Source organism: Nerophis ophidion, linkage group LG08 (assembly GCF_033978795.1).
Source record: "Nerophis ophidion isolate RoL-2023_Sa linkage group LG08, RoL_Noph_v1.0, whole genome shotgun sequence".
NCBI classification, from domain to species: Eukaryota; Metazoa; Chordata; class Actinopteri; order Syngnathiformes; family Syngnathidae; genus Nerophis; species Nerophis ophidion.
In genome coordinates, this window is record NC_084618.1 from 1,293,358 (window position 1) to 1,315,562 (window position 22,205).

Consider the following 22,205-nt stretch of genomic DNA (forward strand, 5'->3'; position numbering starts at 1 on the left):
GTGGATCTAACATAATAGTGAGAGTCCAGTCCATAGTGGATCTAACATAATAGTGTGAGAGTCCAGTCCATAGTGGATCCAACATAATAGTGAGAGTCCAGTCCATAGTGGATCTAACATAATAGTGAGAGTCCAGTCCATAGTGGATCTAACATAATAGTGTGAGTCCAGTTCCTAGTGCATCTAACATAATAGTGAGAGTCCAGTCCATAGTGGATCTAACATAATAGTGAGAGTCCAGTCCATAGTGGATCTAACATAATAGTGAGAGTCCAGTCCATAGTGGATCTAGCATAATATTGTGAAAGTCCAGTCCATAGTGGATCTAACATAATAGTGTGAGAGTCCAGTCCCTAGTGAATCTAACATAATAGTGAGAGTCCAGTCCATAGTGGACCTAACATAATAGTGAGAGTCCAGTCCATAGTGGATCTAACATAATAGTGTGAGAGTCCAGTCCATAGTGGACCTTACATAATAGTGAGAGTCCAGTCCATAGTGGATCTAGCATAATAGTGTGAGAGTCCAGTCCATAGTGGATCTAGCATAATAGTGACAGTCCAGTCCATAGTGGATCTAACATAATAGTGAGAGTCCAGTCCATAGTGGATCTAACATAATAGTGTGAGAGTCCAGTCCATAGTGGATCTAACATAATAGTGAGAGTCCAGTCCATAGTGGATCCAACATAATAGTGTGAGAGTCCAGTCCTTAGTGGATCTTACATAATAGTGAGAGTCCAGTCCATAGTGGATCTAACATAATAGTGAGAGTCCAGTTTATAGTGGATCTAACATAATAGTGTGAGAGTCCAGTCCATTGTGGATCTAACATAATAGTGTGAGAGTCCAGTCCATTGTGGATCTAACATAATAGTGTGAGAGTCCAGTCCATTGTGGATCTAACATAATAGTGAGAGTCCAGTTCCTAGTGCATCTAACATAATAGTGAGAGTCCCGTCCATAGTGGATCTAACATAATAGTGAGAGTCCAGTTCCTAGTGCATCTAACATAATAGTGAGAGTCCAGTTCCTAGTGCATCTAACATAATAGTGAGAGTCCAGTTCCTAGTGCATCTAACATAATAGTGAGAGTCCAGTCCATAGTGGATCTAACATAATAGTGAGAATCCAGTCCATAGTGGAAAAGAAAACAAACGTATATATGTAGCATAGTCTACAAATATAAAAAATAATTGCTATTGCGACATCTAGTGGACACATGTAAAACAGCAGTTTCTTTCATAAAAAAATTTCAGGTTAAGTTTTTTATACTTGCCAAACTCATCCCGCGGGCCGGATGAAGCCTGTTGGCGGGCCGTACGTCTGACCACGACTGTATAACGGCAAAATAAACAACAACTTTAAATTAAAAAACAGTCTTTTTTTAAAAGAAAAGCTCCAAAGAGCCATGACTCCCATCTCTAATGCGCAGCCATTACGCAAAAAAGCGGTGCTGGTGTCCGTGACTTGGCGTCAACTTCCAGCCAAGTCTCGCGATAACTCCTCCCCCTTTTACTACACTCACACGCGTCCGCCACCATCAGCGTCGTCACTCTCCCTCCTCCCCCTCCTCCTCCTCCGGCCGGCCCCTCCCTCTCCGTGCGCGCGGCTCTCCTCTCCTTCAGACTTGGCTGCCTGTCACTTCGCTGCTTGCTGTGTCGGAGGCTCGGCTTCCCTTCTCTCGGACCCCCGGAACGAGAGCCAGGCGCTGCGGCCACCACCACCACCACCACCACCACCTCCAGCACCACCACTTCCAGCACCACCACCGTCGTCGTCGTCGTCCTAACCATGGCGACCACCGCTACGTCCACCCGGTTCACCGACGAGTACCAGCTGTACGAGGAGCTCGGGAAGTAAGCGGCACACACACACGCATTAACACCGTGTTTGTCTCCTCACTGGCCGGCTAGTGGGCGAATGCTAAGCGGAGGTAGCTCCCGCCGCTAATGTGTCAGATAGCGCTACTGGCAGCTAACGGCTAGCGGGGTAAGGAGCGCTCTCGCTCGGCCACTCGGCACCGAGCTACGCCGCTCTTTGTAGCCCAGTTAGCCAATTTAAAAAAAAACACACACAAAAAAACCCCGAATGGTGTCACGGTGGTACACGTGGGCGTCAACATCCGTGAGCGCCCTAGCGGAGCCCGCCAGCCGGGCCCTCCGGAGACCTGGTGACATTTCCCCGGCCCTCGCCTCAGTGACAGCTCCGCACTGGCTCCTCCGTCCTAAGGCCGACCTGCTGCCTTTTTTTTCCGCCTCCTCCTCCTCCTCCTACTCCCTCCTCCTCCTCCTTTCGAGCAGCTGCAGATGATTTGTGCTCCCGTGTTAAGTAACGTTACATAGCCCTGGATCACCTAATGAGGAAGCCATGCAGTCCGGGGCGGCTTTTATGCACGTTTGCGCCGCACGCCAGCTGCCGCCGTCCGCCCCTCTGCCACCCGCATTGTGGTGCTTTTTTTTTTTTTTTTTTTTTTCCCCTCGTAATCCAACATTTTAGCCGAACCTAAGAGGCGATGACGTGTTTTCTCGGTATTTTGATGACGACATCAGAACCATCATGTGACCAGTTTTAGCTCATAATGCAGCATCAGCCATGCAAGCATCACTCAATCAATCAATCAATCAATCAATGTTTATTTATACAGCCCTAAATCACTAGTGTCTCAAAGGGCTGCACAAACATCAATCAATCGTTTTTTATATAGCCCTAAATCACCAGTGTCTCAAAGGGCTGCACAAACATTAATCAATCAATCAATGTTTATTTATATATCCCTAAATCACCAGTGTCTCAAAGGGCTGCACAAACCAATCAATCAACCATCCATCCATTTTTCTACCGCCTATTCCTTTTTTTGGGGTCACGGGGGCGCTAGTGCCTATCTCAGCTACAATCGGGCAGAAGGCGGTGTACACCCATGATAAGTCGCCACCTCATTACCAGATCAATCAACCAATCAATGTTTATTTATATAGCCCTAAATCGCCAGTATCTCAAAGGGCTGCACAAACATCAATCAATCAAAGTTTGTTTATATAGCCCTAAATCACCAGTGTCTCAAAGGGCTGCACAAACATCAATCAATCATTAAATGTTTATTTATATAGCCCTAAATCACCAGTATCTCAAAGGGCTGCACAAACATCAAAAAATCAAACAATGTTTATTTATATAGCCCTAAATCACCAGTATCTCAAAGGGCTGCACAAACATCAATCAATCAATCAATCAATCAGTTTATTTATATTGCCCTAAATCCCCAGTGTCTCAAAGGGCTGCACAAACATCAATCAATGTTTATTTTAATAGCCCTAAATCAACAGTATCTCAAAGGGCTGCACAAACATCAATCAATCAATCAATCAATCAATCAATCAGTTTGTTTATATAGCCCTAAATCACAGGTGTCTCAAAGGGCTGCACAAACATCAATCAATCAACCAATCAATGTTTATTTTAATAGCCCTAAATCAACAGTGTCTCAAAGGGCTGCACAAACATCAATCAATCAATCAACCAATCAATGTTTATTTTAATAGCCCTAAATCAACAGTGTCTCAAAGGGCTGCACAAACATCAATCAATCAATCAACCAATCAATGTTTATTTTAATAGCCCTAAATCAACAGTGTCTCAAAGGGCTGCACAAACATCAATCAATCAATCAACCAATCAATGTTTATTTTAATAGCCCTAAATCAACAGTGTCTCAAAGGGCTGCACAAACATCAATCAATCAATCAATCAATCAATCAATGTTTATTTATATAGCCCTAAATCACAAGTGTCTCAAAGGGCTGCACAAACATCAATCAATCAACCAATCAATGTTTATTTTAATAGCCCTAAATCAACAGTGTCTCAAAGGGCTGCACAAACATCAATCAATCAATCAATCAATCAATGTTTATTTATATAGCCCTAAATCACCAGTGTCTCAAAGGGCTGCACAAATATCAATCAATCAACCAATCAATGTTTATTTTAATAGCCCTAAATCAACAGTGTCTCAAAGGGCTGCACAAACATCAATCAATCAATCAATCAACCAATCAATGTTTATTTTAATTGCCCTAAATCAACAGTGTCTCAAAGGGCTGCACAAACATCAACAATCAATCAATCAATCAATGTTTATTTATATAGCCCTAGATCACCAGTGTCTCAAAGGGCTGCACAAACCACAACAAAAAACCACAACGGCATCCTCGGTAGGCCCACATAAGGGAAAAGAAAACTCACTCCAGTGGGACGTCGGTGACAGTGACAATGATGACTATGAGAAACCTTGGAGAGGACCGCATATGTGGCGACTTGTCCAGGGTGCACCCCGCCTCCCGCCCCAATGCAGCTGAGATAGGCTCCAGCACCCCCCCGTGAAGCGTAAAGGGACAAGCGGTAGAAAATGGGTGCGTCTTTCCAGCCAATGGTCCTTAAAGTCAAGTCATCTCAAGGTGGGCCTCTGTCACCCGTCGCCTCTCCTTTGCCGCTGAATAATTGAAAGCGATAGTAGAGTGCTGCTGGTGGGAAGCTGAGTGCGGCGACGGGCCGCCGGCCTCGTGTACATGACGTGCTCCTGTCTCGGAGTCGGGGAGGGGCGGCAGCGACACTGTTGCACTAAGGCGGGGGATATTCCACTCACTTGTTTTGGTATTTAGGGGGCCACGTTTCCACATCGGTGAGGAGTAAGGTGGACTTTTCCATTCATATTCACCCCGGATTTCCACCGGACGCGGAATGGCACCGCCACGGCACGGCGCTGCCATCCCCAGCCCTGTTGACGCCCCGCCCCGTCTTGCAGCGAAATAGCGCTGACTTACACACCAGCCAGCCACTCACCTTCTTTCCCGCCATCCGTATCGGCTTATTTTATATCCCCATATAGCTGCCCCGGGATATGCCTGCCCAATATTTTGTTAATTTTGAGAGCCCACTTAATGCATCCATCCATTTTCTGCCACTGGTTTGATTCTCAAATCGTAGTAATAATAATGTGTTAAGAAAATAACTACCTTGACACATACAAATAAAAAAATGAAACTAACTTCAGGGGTGCGTGGAAAAAATGTTGTCCCCAGGGTTGGGGGGCGTGACAGAAAATAATTGTGAACCACTACTCGAGGTCATTTTCGAATAAAGCTAAAATGCCTGACAGTAGAGATGTCCAATAATGGCTCTTTTGCCGTTATCCGATATTGTCCAACTCTTAATTATCGATTCCGATATCAACCGATACTGATATATACAGTCGTGGAATTAACACATTATTATGCCTAATTTTGTTGTGCATTAAACAATGTCACAAGGTTTTCCCAAGTAAATCAACTCAAGTTCTGGAAAAAAGTGCCAACATGGCACCGCCATATTTATTATTGAAGTCACAAAGTGCATTATTTTTTAACATGCCTCAAAACAGCAGCTTTGAATGTGGGACATGCTCTCCCTGAGAGAGCATGAGGAGGTTGAGGTGGGCGGGGTAGGGAGAAGGGGGGGGGTTTATATTGTAGCAACTCGGAAGAGATAGTGCTGCAAGGGGTTCTGGGTATTTGTTCTATTGTGTTAATGTTGTGTTACGGTGTGGATGTTCTCCCGAAATGTGTTTGTCGTTCTTGTTTGGTGTGGGTTCACAGTGTGGCACGTATTTGTAACAGGGTTCAAGTTGTTTATACGGCCACCCTCAGTGTGACCTGTATGGCTGTTGACCAAGTATGCTTGCATTCACTTGTGTGTGTGTGAGAAAAGCCGTAGATACGTGACTGGGCCGGCACGCAAAGGCAGTGCCTTTAAGGTTTATTGGCGCTCTGTACTTCTCCCTACGTCCGTGTACCACTCCGTACAGCGGCGATTTAGAAAGTCATAAATGTTACTGTTTGAAACAGGTACCGATAATTTACGATATTACATTTTAAAGCATTTATCGGCCGATATCGTCAGTCCGATGTTATTGGATTCCTCTACCTGAAAGTAAATGCTCAAACATATAGTAAGGATCCACTTTTCCTAAAATGCGCCCATTTAAATGGACTTTATCATAGACATTCTACTGATTTAGCATTAGCGGTTTTACATGGCGATTTCAACATCTCTGAATTTAGTAATGAAAACTACAACTGAGATTACAATCAAAAATAAAGTGTGTAGAAAGGACATTACTTGCAGTATAAACACTTTTTTACAGGGTGCAACATTACACTCATGGCAAAGACTGCTTTCCAGCTCGGCAATAGACCGTGAAATAGCAACTGCATGCAAAGTCTGCTTCATAATTCTTGCAAATGAGCCTCAGAAATGTAATGAGAACACAAAGTGTAACTACTAGACAGCACAGCTATCTGTGTTGGCCCTGCGATGAGGTGGCGACTTGTCCAGGGTGTACCCCGCCTACCGCCCGAATGCAGCTGAGATAGGCTCCAGCGACTCCGAAAGGGACAAGCGGTAACAAATGGATGGACGAATGGATGCATGGATCGAAATTAAAAATGTATATATTCTTAAACCATAAATATTTATTAACACTCAAAAGTACCAAAAATTGGTTGACTACCGGTATCTATTCCGGTTCTGACTTGGTTAAAATTGGTTACTCTTCCCTAAACACGGTGCAGCCAATTCATCGGTAGGGCTGGGCGATATGGCCTTTTTTTAATATCTTGATATCTTTAGGCCATATCACGATACACCATATATATCTCCATATTTATCCTTAGCCTTGAATGAACACTTGATACATATAATGACAGCAGTCTGATGATTCTATGTGTCTACATTCAAACATTCTTCTTCATACTGCATTCATATATGCTACTTTTAAACTTTCATGCAGAGAGGGAAATTACAACTAAAAGTGTATTTATGAAACAGTTATTAAGCAGTGGCACAAACATTCATGTCATTTCCAAAACAGAAAGTGCAAGATTGTCAGAGACATTTTCAAACAAGCTATGAGTGCACTTTTGTGCATGATGTCACTAAGATGACATATCAAAACAACACTCAATTAAAGTGCACTTTTTGTACAGAACGCCACTACAATAGTTTAAAACATATCAAGTGCACTTTTGTGCATGATGTCACACAAGATATTTCAGTAACTGTCACATAGAAATGAGCTGCATAATAGGAAATCTAATAGTGTATGTCCTTTGCTATGTGGTAGCTTCCTGCGGACGTTATCTCCTGTTGATTTTTTTTTTTCATCTGGAAATTACTTCGGCATTTTGTGGTGTGTTTGCACCAAACAGAGATATTGACATGCAGAGTTTCAAGCACTCTTCATTCTCTAGCGGGTGACTTTTCAAATGATGCTACACGTTAGCAGTAGGTGCTACTTTTTGTAGCAACGCTTTTGCCGCATAATTGTTCGGCGTCTTCCCGCTTGAAGCCAAATGATGGACCCTGTGCTGTTTTTCTTGGGAATTAATTCTTCCTCCATTTCTTACCAGATTCGCGCCTTCTCTCTCTCGTATTACCACTCGCAACGCACCGTTAGCATCACAGCTAACGTTACCATGTCGCTACGTTATGTATGTAAGAAGGTGCGCTTGTTTTACGTCTCTGAGAAGGAGAGACAAGAGAGTGGGAAGAGCATGTAGTGTATTGCCCGCAGCTAAAAGCAACTGTGTGAGAACGTATACTCCAATATTACCATATAGTCATTTTCTATATCGCACAGACACAAACTCGCGATATATCGAGTATATCGATATATCACCCAGCCCTAATCTCTACCACTTTTTGGCATCTTTCTGTTCACACCGCCACTCTCACCTGTTTGTATGTCCACCTTTTTGAAGTTCTCGCCGTCCGGATTAGATACATTTTTGTAAATTATTAGAAGCCACAAAATATAAATAGAAGCTTTATTTTAACCAGTTTGATTAACCGTAGCGCGAACCACACATGCACTGTAAATGTGTAAGGATTTTAGTGCCTCAGTTATCAATCAATCAATCAATGTTTACTTATATAGCCCTAAATCACTAGTGTCTCAAAGGGCTGCACAAACCACCACGACATCCTCGGTAGGCCCACATAAGGGCAAGGAAAACTCACACCCAGTGGGACATCGGTGACAATAATGACTATGAGAACATTGGAGAGGAGGAAAGCAATGGATGTCGAGCGGGTCTAACATGATACTGTGAAAGTTCAATCTACAATGGATCCAACACAGTCGCGAGAGTCCAGTCCAAAGCGGATCCAACACAGCAGCGAGAGTCCCGTTCACAGCGGAGCCAGCAGGAAACCATCCCAAGCGGACAGTTATAACAGCCATGGCAAAAAGAAAGATGTCCGCCTGTGTTGTGTTATTGTCGCCTCACAATTTCACACAAGCGCTATCCAAATCCTACACATCGGGGTTTACCATTCCGGTCCAGTCCAAACCATGCAGTGCTAGGATAAGACAGTGTTTTTAGTGTGCCACAGGCTGGAGTCTGGTGTGACGTGGGAGGATATGTAATTTTACCTATTTGGGTTAAGAATATTTTTTGCAAGCCAGTAATAATAATCTGCAAATGTGTCAGTGTAATACTCTTCCATATCAGTAGGTGGCAGCAAGTAGCTAATTGCTTTATAGATGTCGGGAACGTGGTTTGTCTGATCACAATATGCAGACGGCAGCGTGTAGGTCAACAAGTAGCTAAGGCTTAAAACAAACAAAAGGCAAATTCCGCTAAGAAAAGGAATTGAAGCTTAGGAAAGGCTATGCAAAATGAAACTAAAACTGAATTGGTTGCAAAGTTAACAAAAACAGAATGCTGGACGACAGCAAAGACTTACTGTGTGTGGAGCAGACGGCGTCCACAAAGTACATCTGAACATGACATGACAATCAGCAATGTCCCCGCAAAGGATAGCGTCAACTTAAATAGCCTTGATTGCTAAAACAAAGCAGGTGCGGGGAATAGTGGTCAAGGACGACATGAAATGCTGGACGACAGCAAAGACTTACTGTGGGGAGCAGACGGCGTCCACAAAGTACATCTGAACATGACATGACAATCAGCAATGTCCCCACAAAGGATAACGACAACTTAAATAGCCTTGATTGCTAAAACAAAGCAGGTGCGGGGAATAGTGGTCAAGGACGACATGAAACTGCTACAGGAAAATACTAAAAAACAGGAAAAGCCACCAAAATAGGAGCGTAAGGCAAGAAGTAAAACACTACACACACGGAGACACCAAAAAACTCCAAATAAGTCTGGGCATGATGAGACCGTACACCAGGGGTGTCCAAACTTTTTCCACTGAGGGCCCCACACTGAAAAATCAAAGCAAGCGGGGGCAATTTTGATATTTTTTATGTTAAAAAGCAATACAATATATGTACAAAACATATACATTTGGGCCTCCACTCAGGCTTGATCCCGGGGACCCTAAAGGGTTTTGGTCCAAAAATATAAAAAATGTCATTATTTCAGTATTATTATCTTTATTATTATTCAAGGTTTAAATCTCTTGATCAACATTAGGTCCATCTGTCAATATAACGTTATTAAAGATTTGAGTTGTATGCTATTTTTGTCAAAGACACCCCAGTTTTTTTATGGAAAAACACAAAATATGTAATATTTTTACCCAATAAGATTTTTAAGTGGAGTATTTGAGATTATATAATAATTGGAGCCTTAAAAAGGTCAATAATTCATTACAACATTGATTTTAATTTATTTGTATTATTTTTTTTTAGCAATGACACTTAAAAACAAATTACACAATTATTGGGGATCCAAAAGGGTCCTACTCATTAAAGTGTTAAAAAATAAATTATACATTTTATTAACTGTTTAATTGTAACACAATAACCTTCAGATCAACTTTTATTGTTTGTTTTTTGTTGTGTATTCTAGGCCCTTTTTAAAAAACAAAAACAGCTTACTTTTTTACATAGCAAACACAAAATATGCAACATTTTCCCCAAAGAATATCTCAAAGTGGAATATTTAATGTGACAATATTGGAGCCTTGAATAGGTCAATAATTCATAAAGTCATTGATTTTGATTCATTATTCTTTTTTAAAGAAACAGCCTGCATGGCAGCTTTGTGTTATTAGAGTCAACATTGTTACCTTTCACCTGTTGACTCTTTTATAACGCTTTTCATGTTTTGTTTTTTTTAATAGTATTTTTACAATGTGCCGTGGGGTTGTTAAAAAATGACCCCCGGGCCGCACTTTGGACACCCCTGCAGTACACCTAATTTGAGACAAGAGCTACATTGATGCATGTTTGGTTATACTTTAAATTCATGTTCAACAAATGCAACGACGGCTTTTTACTGTCCATATCGAGTTTACATTTTTTAACGATTTCTGCTGGTGCCTTTTGGAGTTTTTCAATGAAAAAAAATGTGCCTCTGCTCAAAAAAGGTTGCAAAAACACTGAGATAAGACACAGGATTGATATGCGGTTCTCAGCCCACTTAAGTACCCGTCCTCTGTGTCGGTGTGTCAGCAGACGGGTGCCAAAAAAGCGGTTGCTACGGAAACGCATGCGTCTTGTACAGAGAAGGCACGTAACCTAGAAGTGATTTAACCCTCCTCTTCTCTTCTTCTCAGGGGAGCTTTTTCAGTGGTGCGCAGATGTGTCAAGAAGTCGTCGGGACAGGAATACGCCGCAAAGATCATCAACACCAAGAAGTTGTCTGCACGAGGTACGCCGACATGCGTTTTTGTATTTGTTTCGTCGCCCTCCAGGTGGGCGCGTCCACTCCAAACGCAATACAAAGCCTTGAGAAGATGTTTTATTTAAGGCAACGCCGCATTGAGGCCCCTATTGCAGTAGCGTCAGAGGCAAGGCCCGCCAATTAATGATCTACGGCCCCCGGGATGATATTTGATTAATATTACTCAGTGGCCTCGTGGTTAGAGCAGGCCTGGGCAATTATTTTACTCCAGGGGCCAGATTTAGATTAAAAAAAAAGTGTGTCTGGGGGCCAGTATATCTATTTATAGGAATATTAATTGGGGGTGTAACGGTACACAAACATTTCGGTTCGGTACGTACCTCGGTTTAGAGGTCACGGTTCGGTTCATTTTCGGTACAGTAAGAAAACAACAAAATATACATTTTTTGGTTATTTACCAAATTTGTTAACAAAGGCTTTATCCTTTTAACATTGGAACACTATAATAATTCTGCCCACGTTAATCCACATTAAACTGTCTCAACTTGTTGCTCAGATTGAATAAAGTGACAAAACCTTTCTTCTACATATAAAAAGTGCAACATTAAACAGTTTCAAGTCAACTCCAGCCATCCATTTCCTACCGCTTATTCCCTTTTGGGGTCGCGGGGGCGCTGGCGCCTATCTCAGCTACAATCGGGTGGAAGGCGGGGTACACCCTGGACAAGTCGCCACCTCATTGCAGGGCCAACACAGATAGACAGACAACATTCACACACTAGGGACCATTTAGTGTTGCCAATCAACCTATCCCCAGGTGCATGTCTTTGGAGGTGGGAGGGGCCTATCCCCAGGTGCATGTCTTTGGAGGTGGGAGGAAGCCGGAGTACCCGGAGGGAACCCACGCATTCACGGGGAGAACATGCAAACTCCACACAGAAAGATCCTCAGCCTGGAATTGAACCCAGGACTGCAGGACCTTGGTATTGTGAGGCAGACGCACTAATCCCTCTGCCACCGTGAAGCCTTCAAGTCAACTCATCATGCTTAATTTATTACAGCATTTGGGAAGCCTGCACTTGATTTTTCTTATGTAAATGTTATATTTTTATCAACATGTGATAGCAGGGACCCTGCCATTCAAAGCTTTTCTGGCCGTAAAACACACACACCGCAAAATGAGCTAACGTTACGCTAAAAGCTAATTAGCCTTCACCTCAAGCCAGAACTGCGAGTGAGCTGAGCTGCAGTTAGTTTCCCAAAGGTCAACGGGCTCATAGTGATGTTAGTAGTAGTTGACTGGGAGGTGTTTGTTATCATTTGGGGAGAGTGCGCTGCCTTATGCTCACCTGCCAAACACCGATCTGCTCGACGCTGAAGCATTTACTACATGTGCTCTGAATACGTACTGCTGATTGGCTGTTACCGCTATATATGTAACCAATCAGATGGTTAGCAAAGCAGCTTGTTAAGACTTTAGCTTAGAAACTCGTTCGGTACACCCCCGTACCAAACCGAAACGGTTCAATACAAATACACATACCGTTACTCCCCTAATACTAATACAAAACCTCACAATAATGATTAGAAGCTAAAACGTTATGACAGACCGCCTTAAAAAACGGAATGGAATTAGACTTTTTTTTTTACTGAATGAGACACCCAGAATGTACAAGAAACTGAAGAATGTGAGATTTACAATATTCACTGTGGATGATAAAACACTGAATATTGACAACATATTTTACAATCAACCGAAACGCAACCAAAATTTAACAAACATAGTGAAAAGAAACCCACCTACAATCTGAGAGACCTCATGGTGACCATGGTAACTAATTAGATGACCATAGTTATGATGCAGATTCCAACCATTAAAAGACTTGATATTAGGGGTGTAAAAGTTAAAGTACCAATGATTGTCACACATACACAAGGTGTGGCGAAATTATTCTCTGCATTGGACCCATCACCCTTGATCACCCCCTGGGAGGTGAGGGGAGCAGTGGGCAGCAGCGGTGGCCGCGCCCGGGAATCTTATTTGGTGATTTAACCCCCAATTCCAAGCCTTGATGCTGAGTGCCAAGCAGGGAGGTAATGGCTCCCATTTTTATAGTCTTTGGTATGACTTGGCCGGGGTTTGAACTCGCAACCTACGGATCTCAGGGCGGACACTCTAACCATTAGGCTGATGAGTAGGTAAAGGTACGTGTATTTGTATTGAACCGTTTCGGTACGGGGGTTTCGGTTCGGTTTGGAGGTGTACCGAACAAATTTCCACACGGACATATTAAGTAGCGTACCGCACGTTGTGTAAACAATGCACACCGAGGCACAACACACGGCATGCTAGCAGCGACCGGGCTAGGATAGACTGACCATACCTCCTCTTTTCACCGGATATGTCCTCTTTTGCGGGGCTGTCCGGGTGGAGTTTCTTAAATGCCTCAATCGTCCGGCATTTTAAGTTAGGTTTGCGTGTATTTTCAATGTACGTTCAGGGTTAAGAAGGGGTTGAAAACAAAACAAATTGTGCACGCAGCAGCATTCGTGAGGGAGGGGCAGAGACAGAGAGAGCGAGAGAGTTATGATGAACGTGTATGCGTCGTCAGGCTCTGCTTTTTACCCATAGATTTATCAGATTTTTTTTATTATCTATAGCAGGGGTGTCAAAAGTGTGCCCCGGAGGCCATTTGCGGCCCACAGCTAATGTTTTAAAGGCCCACGGCACATTATAAAAATACTATTAAAAAAAATAAAAACATAAAAAAAAGTGAAATAAAAAAGCTTAAAGGCTAAATGTAATTTAGAAAAAGTTGCAACGTTGACTAATAACACAAAGCCATGGGAGACAGGTCTGGACTGCAGGCAGTCCAGGAAAGCACCCGCACTCTTTTACTACGAAGCCACGCTGTTTTTACACGTGGCTTGGCATTGTCTTGCTGAAATAAGCAGGGGCGTACATGAAAAAGACAGCGCTTAGATGGCAGCATATGTTGTTCCAAAACCTGTATGTACCTTTCAGCATTAATGGTGCCTTCACAGATGTGTAAGTTACCCATGCCTTGGGCACTAATGCACCCCCATACCATCACACATGTGTAAGTTACCCATGCCTTGGGCACTAATACACCCCCATACCATCACACATGCTGGCTTTTACACTTTGTGTCCATAACAGTCTGGATAGTTCGCTTCCCCTTTGGTCCGGATGACACCATGTCGAATATTTCCAAAAACAATTTGAAATGTGGACTCGTCAGACCACAGAACACTTTTCCACTTTGCATCAGTCCATCTTAGATAATCTCGGGCCCAGAGAAGCCGGTGGCGTTTCTGGATGTTGTTGATAAATGGCTTTCGTTTTGCATAGTAGAGCTTTAACTTGCACTTACAGATGTAGCGACAAACTGTATTTAGTGACAGTGGTTTTCTGAAGTGTTCCTGAGCCCATGTGGTGATATCCTTTAGAGATTGATGTGGGTTTTTGATACAGTGCCGTCTGAGGGATGGAAGGTCACGGTCATTCAATGTTGGTTTCCGGCCATGCTGCTTACGTGGAGTGATTTCTCCAGATTCTCTGAACCTTTTGATGATATTATGGAGCGTAGATGTTGAAATCCCTAAATTTCTTGCAATGTCACTTTGAGAAAGGTTGTTCTTAAACTGTTTGACTATTTGCTCACACAGTTGTGGACAAAGGGGTGTACCTCGCCCCATCCTTTCTTGTGAAAGACTGGGAAGCTGTTTTTATAGCCAATCATGGCACCCACCTGTTCCCACCTGTGGGATGCTCTAAATAAGTGTTTGGTGAGCATTCCTCAACTTTAGCAGTATTTTTTGCCAGCTTTCACAACTTCTTTGTCATGTGTTGCTGGCTTAAAATTCTAAAGTTAATGATTATTTGCAGCAAAAAAAATGTTTTTTCAGTTTGAACATCAAATATCTTGTTTGTAGTGCATTCAACTGAATATGGCTTGAAAATTATTTGCAAATCATTGTATTCCGTTTATATTTATATCTGACACAATTTCCCAACTCAAATGGAAACGGGGTTTGTAGTTTCAGAATGTGTTTGTTCTATTTTTGGCCAAAGACAAAACAATCTGAAGTTGTCTTCATTTTGTTTTAGTTTTAATGCCATGATTGTAGTAGCCCGGCCTGCGTGAGCACAGATTTTTCCTCCCTGCGGCCCCTGAGCTAAAGTGGGTTTGACACCGGTGCCTTATTGAATGTAAACAACACAGTATGGTGCAGTGATGGAATACACAGCAAGAAGCCACAACATTGGGTCTAATGAGAGCCGATGTGAGAGCTTTAGCAATAATCGATGGTGCAATGCACCTTTTTACTACTCAACATACTGTGGATGTCTTCCTGCTGCAGGTGTACCTAATGCTGGGCTGACGGCGTACAATTTGAATTCAATCTTTTGATGCTTTTATTAACGCTCCTCTTTAACGGCGGTGTCGAATAACCCCTCGCCGATGTCGGCGGACGTCGTCCGTGCCGCCGATTTGATCATGATTTCTGGAAGAGATGGGGCGGCGCTCGGCCGAGAGTGAAATAAAAAAGCGCCGCAGCCGGGCAGGATGTGAATCAATGTAATTGTTGCCGTGGCGTCTCCATGTAGCATTGCAGCTCTCTGGAGCGCAATTTTATATGGCGCAGCTCCCCGCCCACGTGCACACGCCTGCCTACTGCCATGTCGTAACCGTGACGCGGCTGGCTTGCCGGACCTAATTGCCTTCCTTTTTTTTCGCCTCCTCCTCCCTCCACCTCTAATTAGGCCTCCTCGCCAACATAACCATACACACGTCTGCCTTTGTTCCATCAAAGTCTGTCTTTCACTCCTCTTCCTCGCTGCCTCTCTTGTCTTTGCTGTAAAAGGGGGATTGAGGTTAATCCACTTATGCTAAATGTATCTCATCAGCCACTAAGACCCCACAGATTCCTTAGGCGCCTCCCCGTTTGCCCTGTTATTGTCTGATGGTATGTGCGCACCAACACTAATATAGCATGCATCTGCGACATTACGGCAACTGTTCTCTCGGCGACGTCCGAAGCAATTGTGGGCCAGAACATTAGGCACGCCCGCCCGGCCTAATGGGAACCGGCAGGAATAATCTGCTTCGTGATGCGGTGTAACCTTGATTTACGGACTTAATTGGTTCTTGAACATGGTTCGGAAACCGCAAAGTTTGTATAGTGAAGCATAGTTCCCCATAATCAGGTTCAAAGACTGGTGACATCTATTAATCAGACAAGAAGCAAGGAATCAAGCAGACACAGAGTTAAATAGGGCTCATGAGGAGAACGCGGGCACTGTCTCGCCCTACGCTCTAAGGTCCAGTTGCCGCATTCTCCTTTTTATTCAGAGTTAAGTGAAGTGAATTATATTTATATAGCGCTTTTTCTCAAGTGACTCAAAGCGCTTTACATAGTGAAACCCAATATCTAAGTTACATTTAAAGCAGTGTGGGTGGCACTGGGAGCAGGTGGGTCAAGTGTCTTGCCCAAGGACACAACGGCAGGGACTAGGATGGCAGAAGCGGGAATCGAACCTGCAACCCTCAAGTTGCTGGCACGGCCGCTCTACCAACCGAGCTATACCGCCCCATAGTTCCATAGTCAACATCACTGAAGCTGCCTCTAAAAGGAGTGGTCACATATATTATGCAAAGCAGGGCCAGGACACATTGTACGTGACAGAATGTGATTTTGCTTTGTCGCCGAGTTCGTCCGTGTGTTGTCATCTTATCTTCGTTGAGATCCTTGAAGTCTCTGTCTCGTCTGCGTGCTGTCATCCCATCCATGCCGAAGTCTCCGAAGTCCTTGGCTGCCAGTGAGCCAAAACTATGATAACATCATGTGGCTGAGGCCACCGCTCAGACAAGAAGTTTGGTCCTTGCATAGATTAGAAAAAAAGTCTAACTTGAGCACAATAGCTAATAACTAAAGCAACAGACTTTAAGCATTCTAAAGTTAGTGTGATAATATATACATAATTATTCTAACAATCATTGATTAGAAAAGCGCTATACAAGTATAACTCATTTACCAATGAATCCTATTCGGTGCATCGCGTCGTCACTTCGTGACATTGATGGTTTTAAGAGCAGAGGAGCATGTTCGGCAGTGCACAATCACAGAGTACTTAGAAGCAGATAGTGTGTTGACAGAAAAGGGAGAATGGATGCAATTTGGCTTAAAAACTAACAAAGGTGAAGTTATACCATGTTTTACCATGAATTGATGAAGGTGGACCCCGACTTAAACAAGGTGAAAAACTTGTTGGGGTGTTACCATTTAGTGGTCAATTGTACGGAATATGTACTGTACTGTGCAATCTACTAATAAAAGTATCAATCAATCAATAACACTGAAACGCCCTGAGGAAGAGTTGTTTTAGGACAGGTGTTGGCAACCCGCGGCTCTTTGATCACTCTGGTGTGGCTCAGCCGACCTTCCCGAATTCACCGGGAGATTTCTGACCTTAGTGCCTTTCCCTAAAATTGTCTGAGGTTTGCATACTGTGACAACAAGACTGAGAGCGGGCCGTGATGACAATACCCATAACATCTTCTTATACATGTAGTTGTGGCCGCTGTTACACACTATGTGCCTGCCGGCCGGTCACGTGTTATGTGGGACCTCCATATCAATCCTCAGGCGATTGCAAGGCATACTTGTTCAACAGCCATGCAGGTTACACTGAGGGTTGTGATATAAATAACTTTAACACTCGTACTAATGTAAGCCACACCAAACAAGAATGACAAACACATTTCGGGAAAACATCCGCACTGTAACACAACATAACCCATTTACCATTTACCAATGAAACCTATTCGGTGCGTCGTCACTTTGTGACATTGATGGTTTTAAGAACCGAGGAGCATGTTCGGCAGTGCACAATCACTGAGTACTTAGAAGCAGACACAGTGTGTTGACAGAAAAGGGAGAATGGACGCATTTTGGCTTAAAAATTAACAAAGGTAAAGTTATAACACTGAAACGCTCTGAGGAAGAGTTGCTTTAGGACAGGGGTTGGCAACGTGCGGCTCTTTGATCACTCTGGTGTGGCTCCGCTGTAAACTTGCCGACCTTCCCTAATTCACCGGGAGATTTCTGACCTCAGTGCCTTTCCCTAAAATTGTCTGAGGTTTGCATACTGGGATTTTCACTCCGACAACAAGATTGAGAGCGTGCCGTGATGACAATACCCATAACATCTTCTTATACATGTAGTTGTGTCCGCTGTTACACACTATTGTATTGTGTGAGACCTCCATATCAATCCTCAGGCGATTGCAAGGCATACTTGTTCAACAGCCATCCAGGTTACACTGAGGGTTGTGAGATAAACAACTTTAACACTCTGACTAATATGCGCCACACTGTGAAGCCACACCAAAAAAGAATGACAAACAGGTTTCGGGAAAACATCCGCACTGTAACACAACATAACAAATACCCAGAATTCCATGCAACCCTGACTCTTCCAGGCTCCATTATACACCCCGAACCCTGCCCACCTCAACCCACGCAGGAGAGGGTGGGGGTAGCGGGATGTATAATGGAGCCTGGAAAAGTCAGGTTTGCATGGGATTCTGGGTATTCTTTATGTTGTGTTACAGTGCGGATGTTTTCCCGAAATGTATTTGCCATTCTTGTTTGGTGTGGGTTCACAGTGTGGCGCATATTTGTAACATTGTTAAAGTTGTTTAAACTGGCACCCTCAGTGTGACCTCACACGTCACATACTGTCACCTCATACGTCACATACTGTCACCTCACACGTCACATACTGTCACCTCACACGTCACATACTGTCACCTCATACATCACATACTGTCACCTCACACGTCACATACTGTCACCTCACACGTCACATACTGTCACCTCACACGTCACATACTGTCACCTCACACGTCACATACTGTCACCTCACACGTCACATACTGTCACCTCATACGTCACATCCTGTCACCTCACACGTCACATCCTGTCACCTCACACGTCACATCCTGTCACCTCACACGTCACATACTGTCACCTCACACGTCACATCCTGTCACCTCACACGTCACATACTGTCACCTCAAACGTCACATACTGTCACCTCAAACGTCACATACTGTCACCTCACACGTCACATACTGTCACCTCAAACGTCACATACTGTCACCTCAAACGTCACATACTGTCACCTCAAACGTCACATACTGTCACCTCACACGTCACATACTGTCACCTCACACGTCACATACTGTCACCTCACACGTCACATACTGTCACCTCACACGTCACATACTGTCACCTCACACGTCACATACTGTCACCTCACACGTCACATACTGTCACCTCACACGTCACATCCTGTCACCTCACACGTCACATCCTGTCACCTCACACGTCACATCCTGTCACCTCACACGTCACATCCTGTCACCTCACACGTCACATCCTGTCACCTCACACGTCACATCCTGTCACCTCACACGTCACATCCTGTCACCTCACACGTCACATCCTGTCACCTCACACGTCACATACTGTCACCTCACACGTCACATACTGTCACCTCACACGTCACATACTGTCACCTCACACGTCACATACTGTCACCTCAAACGTCACATACTGTCACCTCATACGTCACATACTGTCACCTCATACGTCACATACTGTCACCTCACACGTCACATACTGTCACCTCACACGTCACATACTGTCACCTCACACGTCACATACTGTCACCTCACACGTCACATACTGTCACCTCACACGTCACATACTGTCACCTCACACGTCACATACTGTCACCTCACACCTCACATACTGTCACCTCACACGTCACATACTGTCACCTCACACGTCACATACTGTCACCTCACACGTCACATACTGTCACCTCACACGTCACATACTGTCACCTCACACCTCACATACTGTCACCTCACACGTCACATACTGTCACCTCACACGTCACATACTGTCACCTCACACGTCACATACTGTCACCTCACACGTCACATACTGTCACCTCACACGTCACATACTGTCACCTCACACCTCACATACTGTCACCTCACACCTCACATACTGTCACCTCACACCTCACATACTGTCACCTCACACGTCACATACTGTCACCTCACACGTCACATACTGTCACCTCACACGTCACATACTGTCACCTCACACGTCACATACTGTCACCTCACACGTCACATACTGTCACCTCACACGTCACATACTGTCACCTCACACGTCACATACTGTCACCTCACACCTCACATACTGTCACCTCACACCTCACATACTGTCACCTCACACGTCACATACTGTCACCTCACACGTCACATACTGTCACCTCACACGTCACATACTGTCACCTCACACGTCACATACTGTCACCTCACACGTCACATACTGTCACCTCACACCTCACATACTGTCACCTCACACCTCACATACTGTCACCTCACACCTCACATACTGTCACCTCACACGTCACATACTGTCACCTCACACGTCACATACTGTCACCTCACCCGTCACATACTGTCACCTCACCCGTCACATACTGTCACCTCACACGTCACATACTGTCACCTCACACGTCACATACTGTCACCTCACACGTCACATACTGTCACCTCACACGTCACATACTGTCACCTCACATACTGTCACCTCATACCTCACATACTGTCACCTCATACCTCACATACTGTCACCTCATACCTCACATACTGTCACCTCATACGTCACATACTGTCACCTCATACCTCACATACTGTCACCTCACACCTCACATACTGTCACCTCACACCTCACATACTGTCACCTCACACCTCACATACTGTCACCTCACACGTCACATACTGTCACCTCACACGTCACATACTGTCACCTCACACGTCACATACTGTCACCTCACACGTCACATACTGTCACCTCACATACTGTCACCTCATACCTCACATACTGTCACCTCATACCTCACATACTGTCACCTCATACCTCACATACTGTCACCTCATACGTCACATACTGTCACCTCATACCTCACATACTGTCACCTCACACCTCACATACTGTCACCTCACACCTCACATACTGTCACCTCACACCTCACATACTGTCACCTCACACGTCACATACTGTCACCTCACACGTCACATACTGTCACCTCACACGTCACATACTGTCACCTCACACGTCACATACTGTCACCTCACACGTCACATACTGTCACCTCACACGTCACATACTGTCACCTCACACGTCACATACTGTCACCTCACACGTCACATACTGTCACCTCACACGTCACATACTGTCACCTCACACGTCACATACTGTCACCTCACACGTCACATACTGTCACCTCACACGTCACATACTGTCACCTCACACGTCACATACTGTCACCTCACACGTCACATACTGTCACCTCACACGTCACATACTGTCACCTCACACGTCACATACTGTCACCTCACACGTCACATACTGTCACCTCACACGTCACATACTGTCACCTCACACGTCACATACTGTCACCTCACACGTCACATACTGTCACCTCACACCTCACATACTGTCACCTCACACGTCACATACTGTCACCTCACACGTCACATACTGTCACCTCACACGTCACATACTGTCACCTCACACGTCACATACTGTCACCTCACACGTCACATACTGTCACCTCACACGTCACATACTGTCACCTCACACGTCACATACTGTCACCTCACACGTCACATACTGTCACCTCACACGTCACATACTGTCACCTCACACGTCACATACTGTCACCTCACACGTCACATACTGTCACCTCACACGTCACATACTGTCACCTCATACGTCACATACTGTCACCTCACACGTCACATACTGTCACCTCACACGTCACATACTGTCACCTCACACGTCACATACTGTCACCTCACACGTCACATACTGTCACCTCACACCTCACATACTGTCACCTCACACCTCACATACTGTCACCTCACACCTCACATACTGTCACCTCACACCTCACATACTGTCACCTCACACCTCACATACTGTCACCTCACACGTCACATACTGTCACCTCACACGTCACATACTGTCACCTCACACGTCACATACTGTCACCTCACACGTCACATACTGTCACCTCACACGTCACATACTGTCACCTCACACGTCACATACTGTCACCTCACACGTCACATACTGTCACCTCACACGTCACATACTGTCACCTCACACGTCACATACTGTCACCTCACACGTCACATACTGTCACCTCACACGTCACATACTGTCACCTCATACCTCACATACTGTCACCTCACACGTCACATACTGTCACCTCACACGTCACATACTGTCACCTCACACGTCACATACTGTCACCTCACACGTCACATACTGTCACCTCACACGTCACATACTGTCACCTCACACGTCACATACTGTCACCTCATACGTCACATACTGTCACCTCACACGTCACATACTGTCACCTCACACGTCACATACTGTCACCTCACAC

At 44.5% G+C, this 22,205-nt stretch overlaps 1 protein-coding gene across 12 annotated transcripts in view; it reads left to right on the plus strand.

Annotated features, from left to right (window-relative positions):
- The first annotated feature begins 1,589 nt into the window (after positions 1-1,589).
- Positions 1,590-22,205, plus strand: part of LOC133557175 (calcium/calmodulin-dependent protein kinase type II subunit gamma-like) — a 167,374-nt gene continuing 146,758 nt past the window's right edge. For 5 of the 12 annotated variants that reach the window (XM_061907429.1, XM_061907434.1, XM_061907428.1 and 2 more), the window contains exons 1-2: positions 1,590-1,858; positions 10,566-10,660. In XM_061907429.1, coding sequence (XP_061763413.1) covers positions 1,794-1,858; positions 10,566-10,660 — 160 coding nt within the window. In that variant the 5' untranslated portion in view covers positions 1,590-1,793. The remainder of the gene's footprint in view (positions 1,859-10,565; positions 10,661-22,205) is intronic. The other 7 variants (XM_061907427.1, XM_061907430.1, XM_061907438.1 and 4 more) reach the window with 2 other exon arrangements.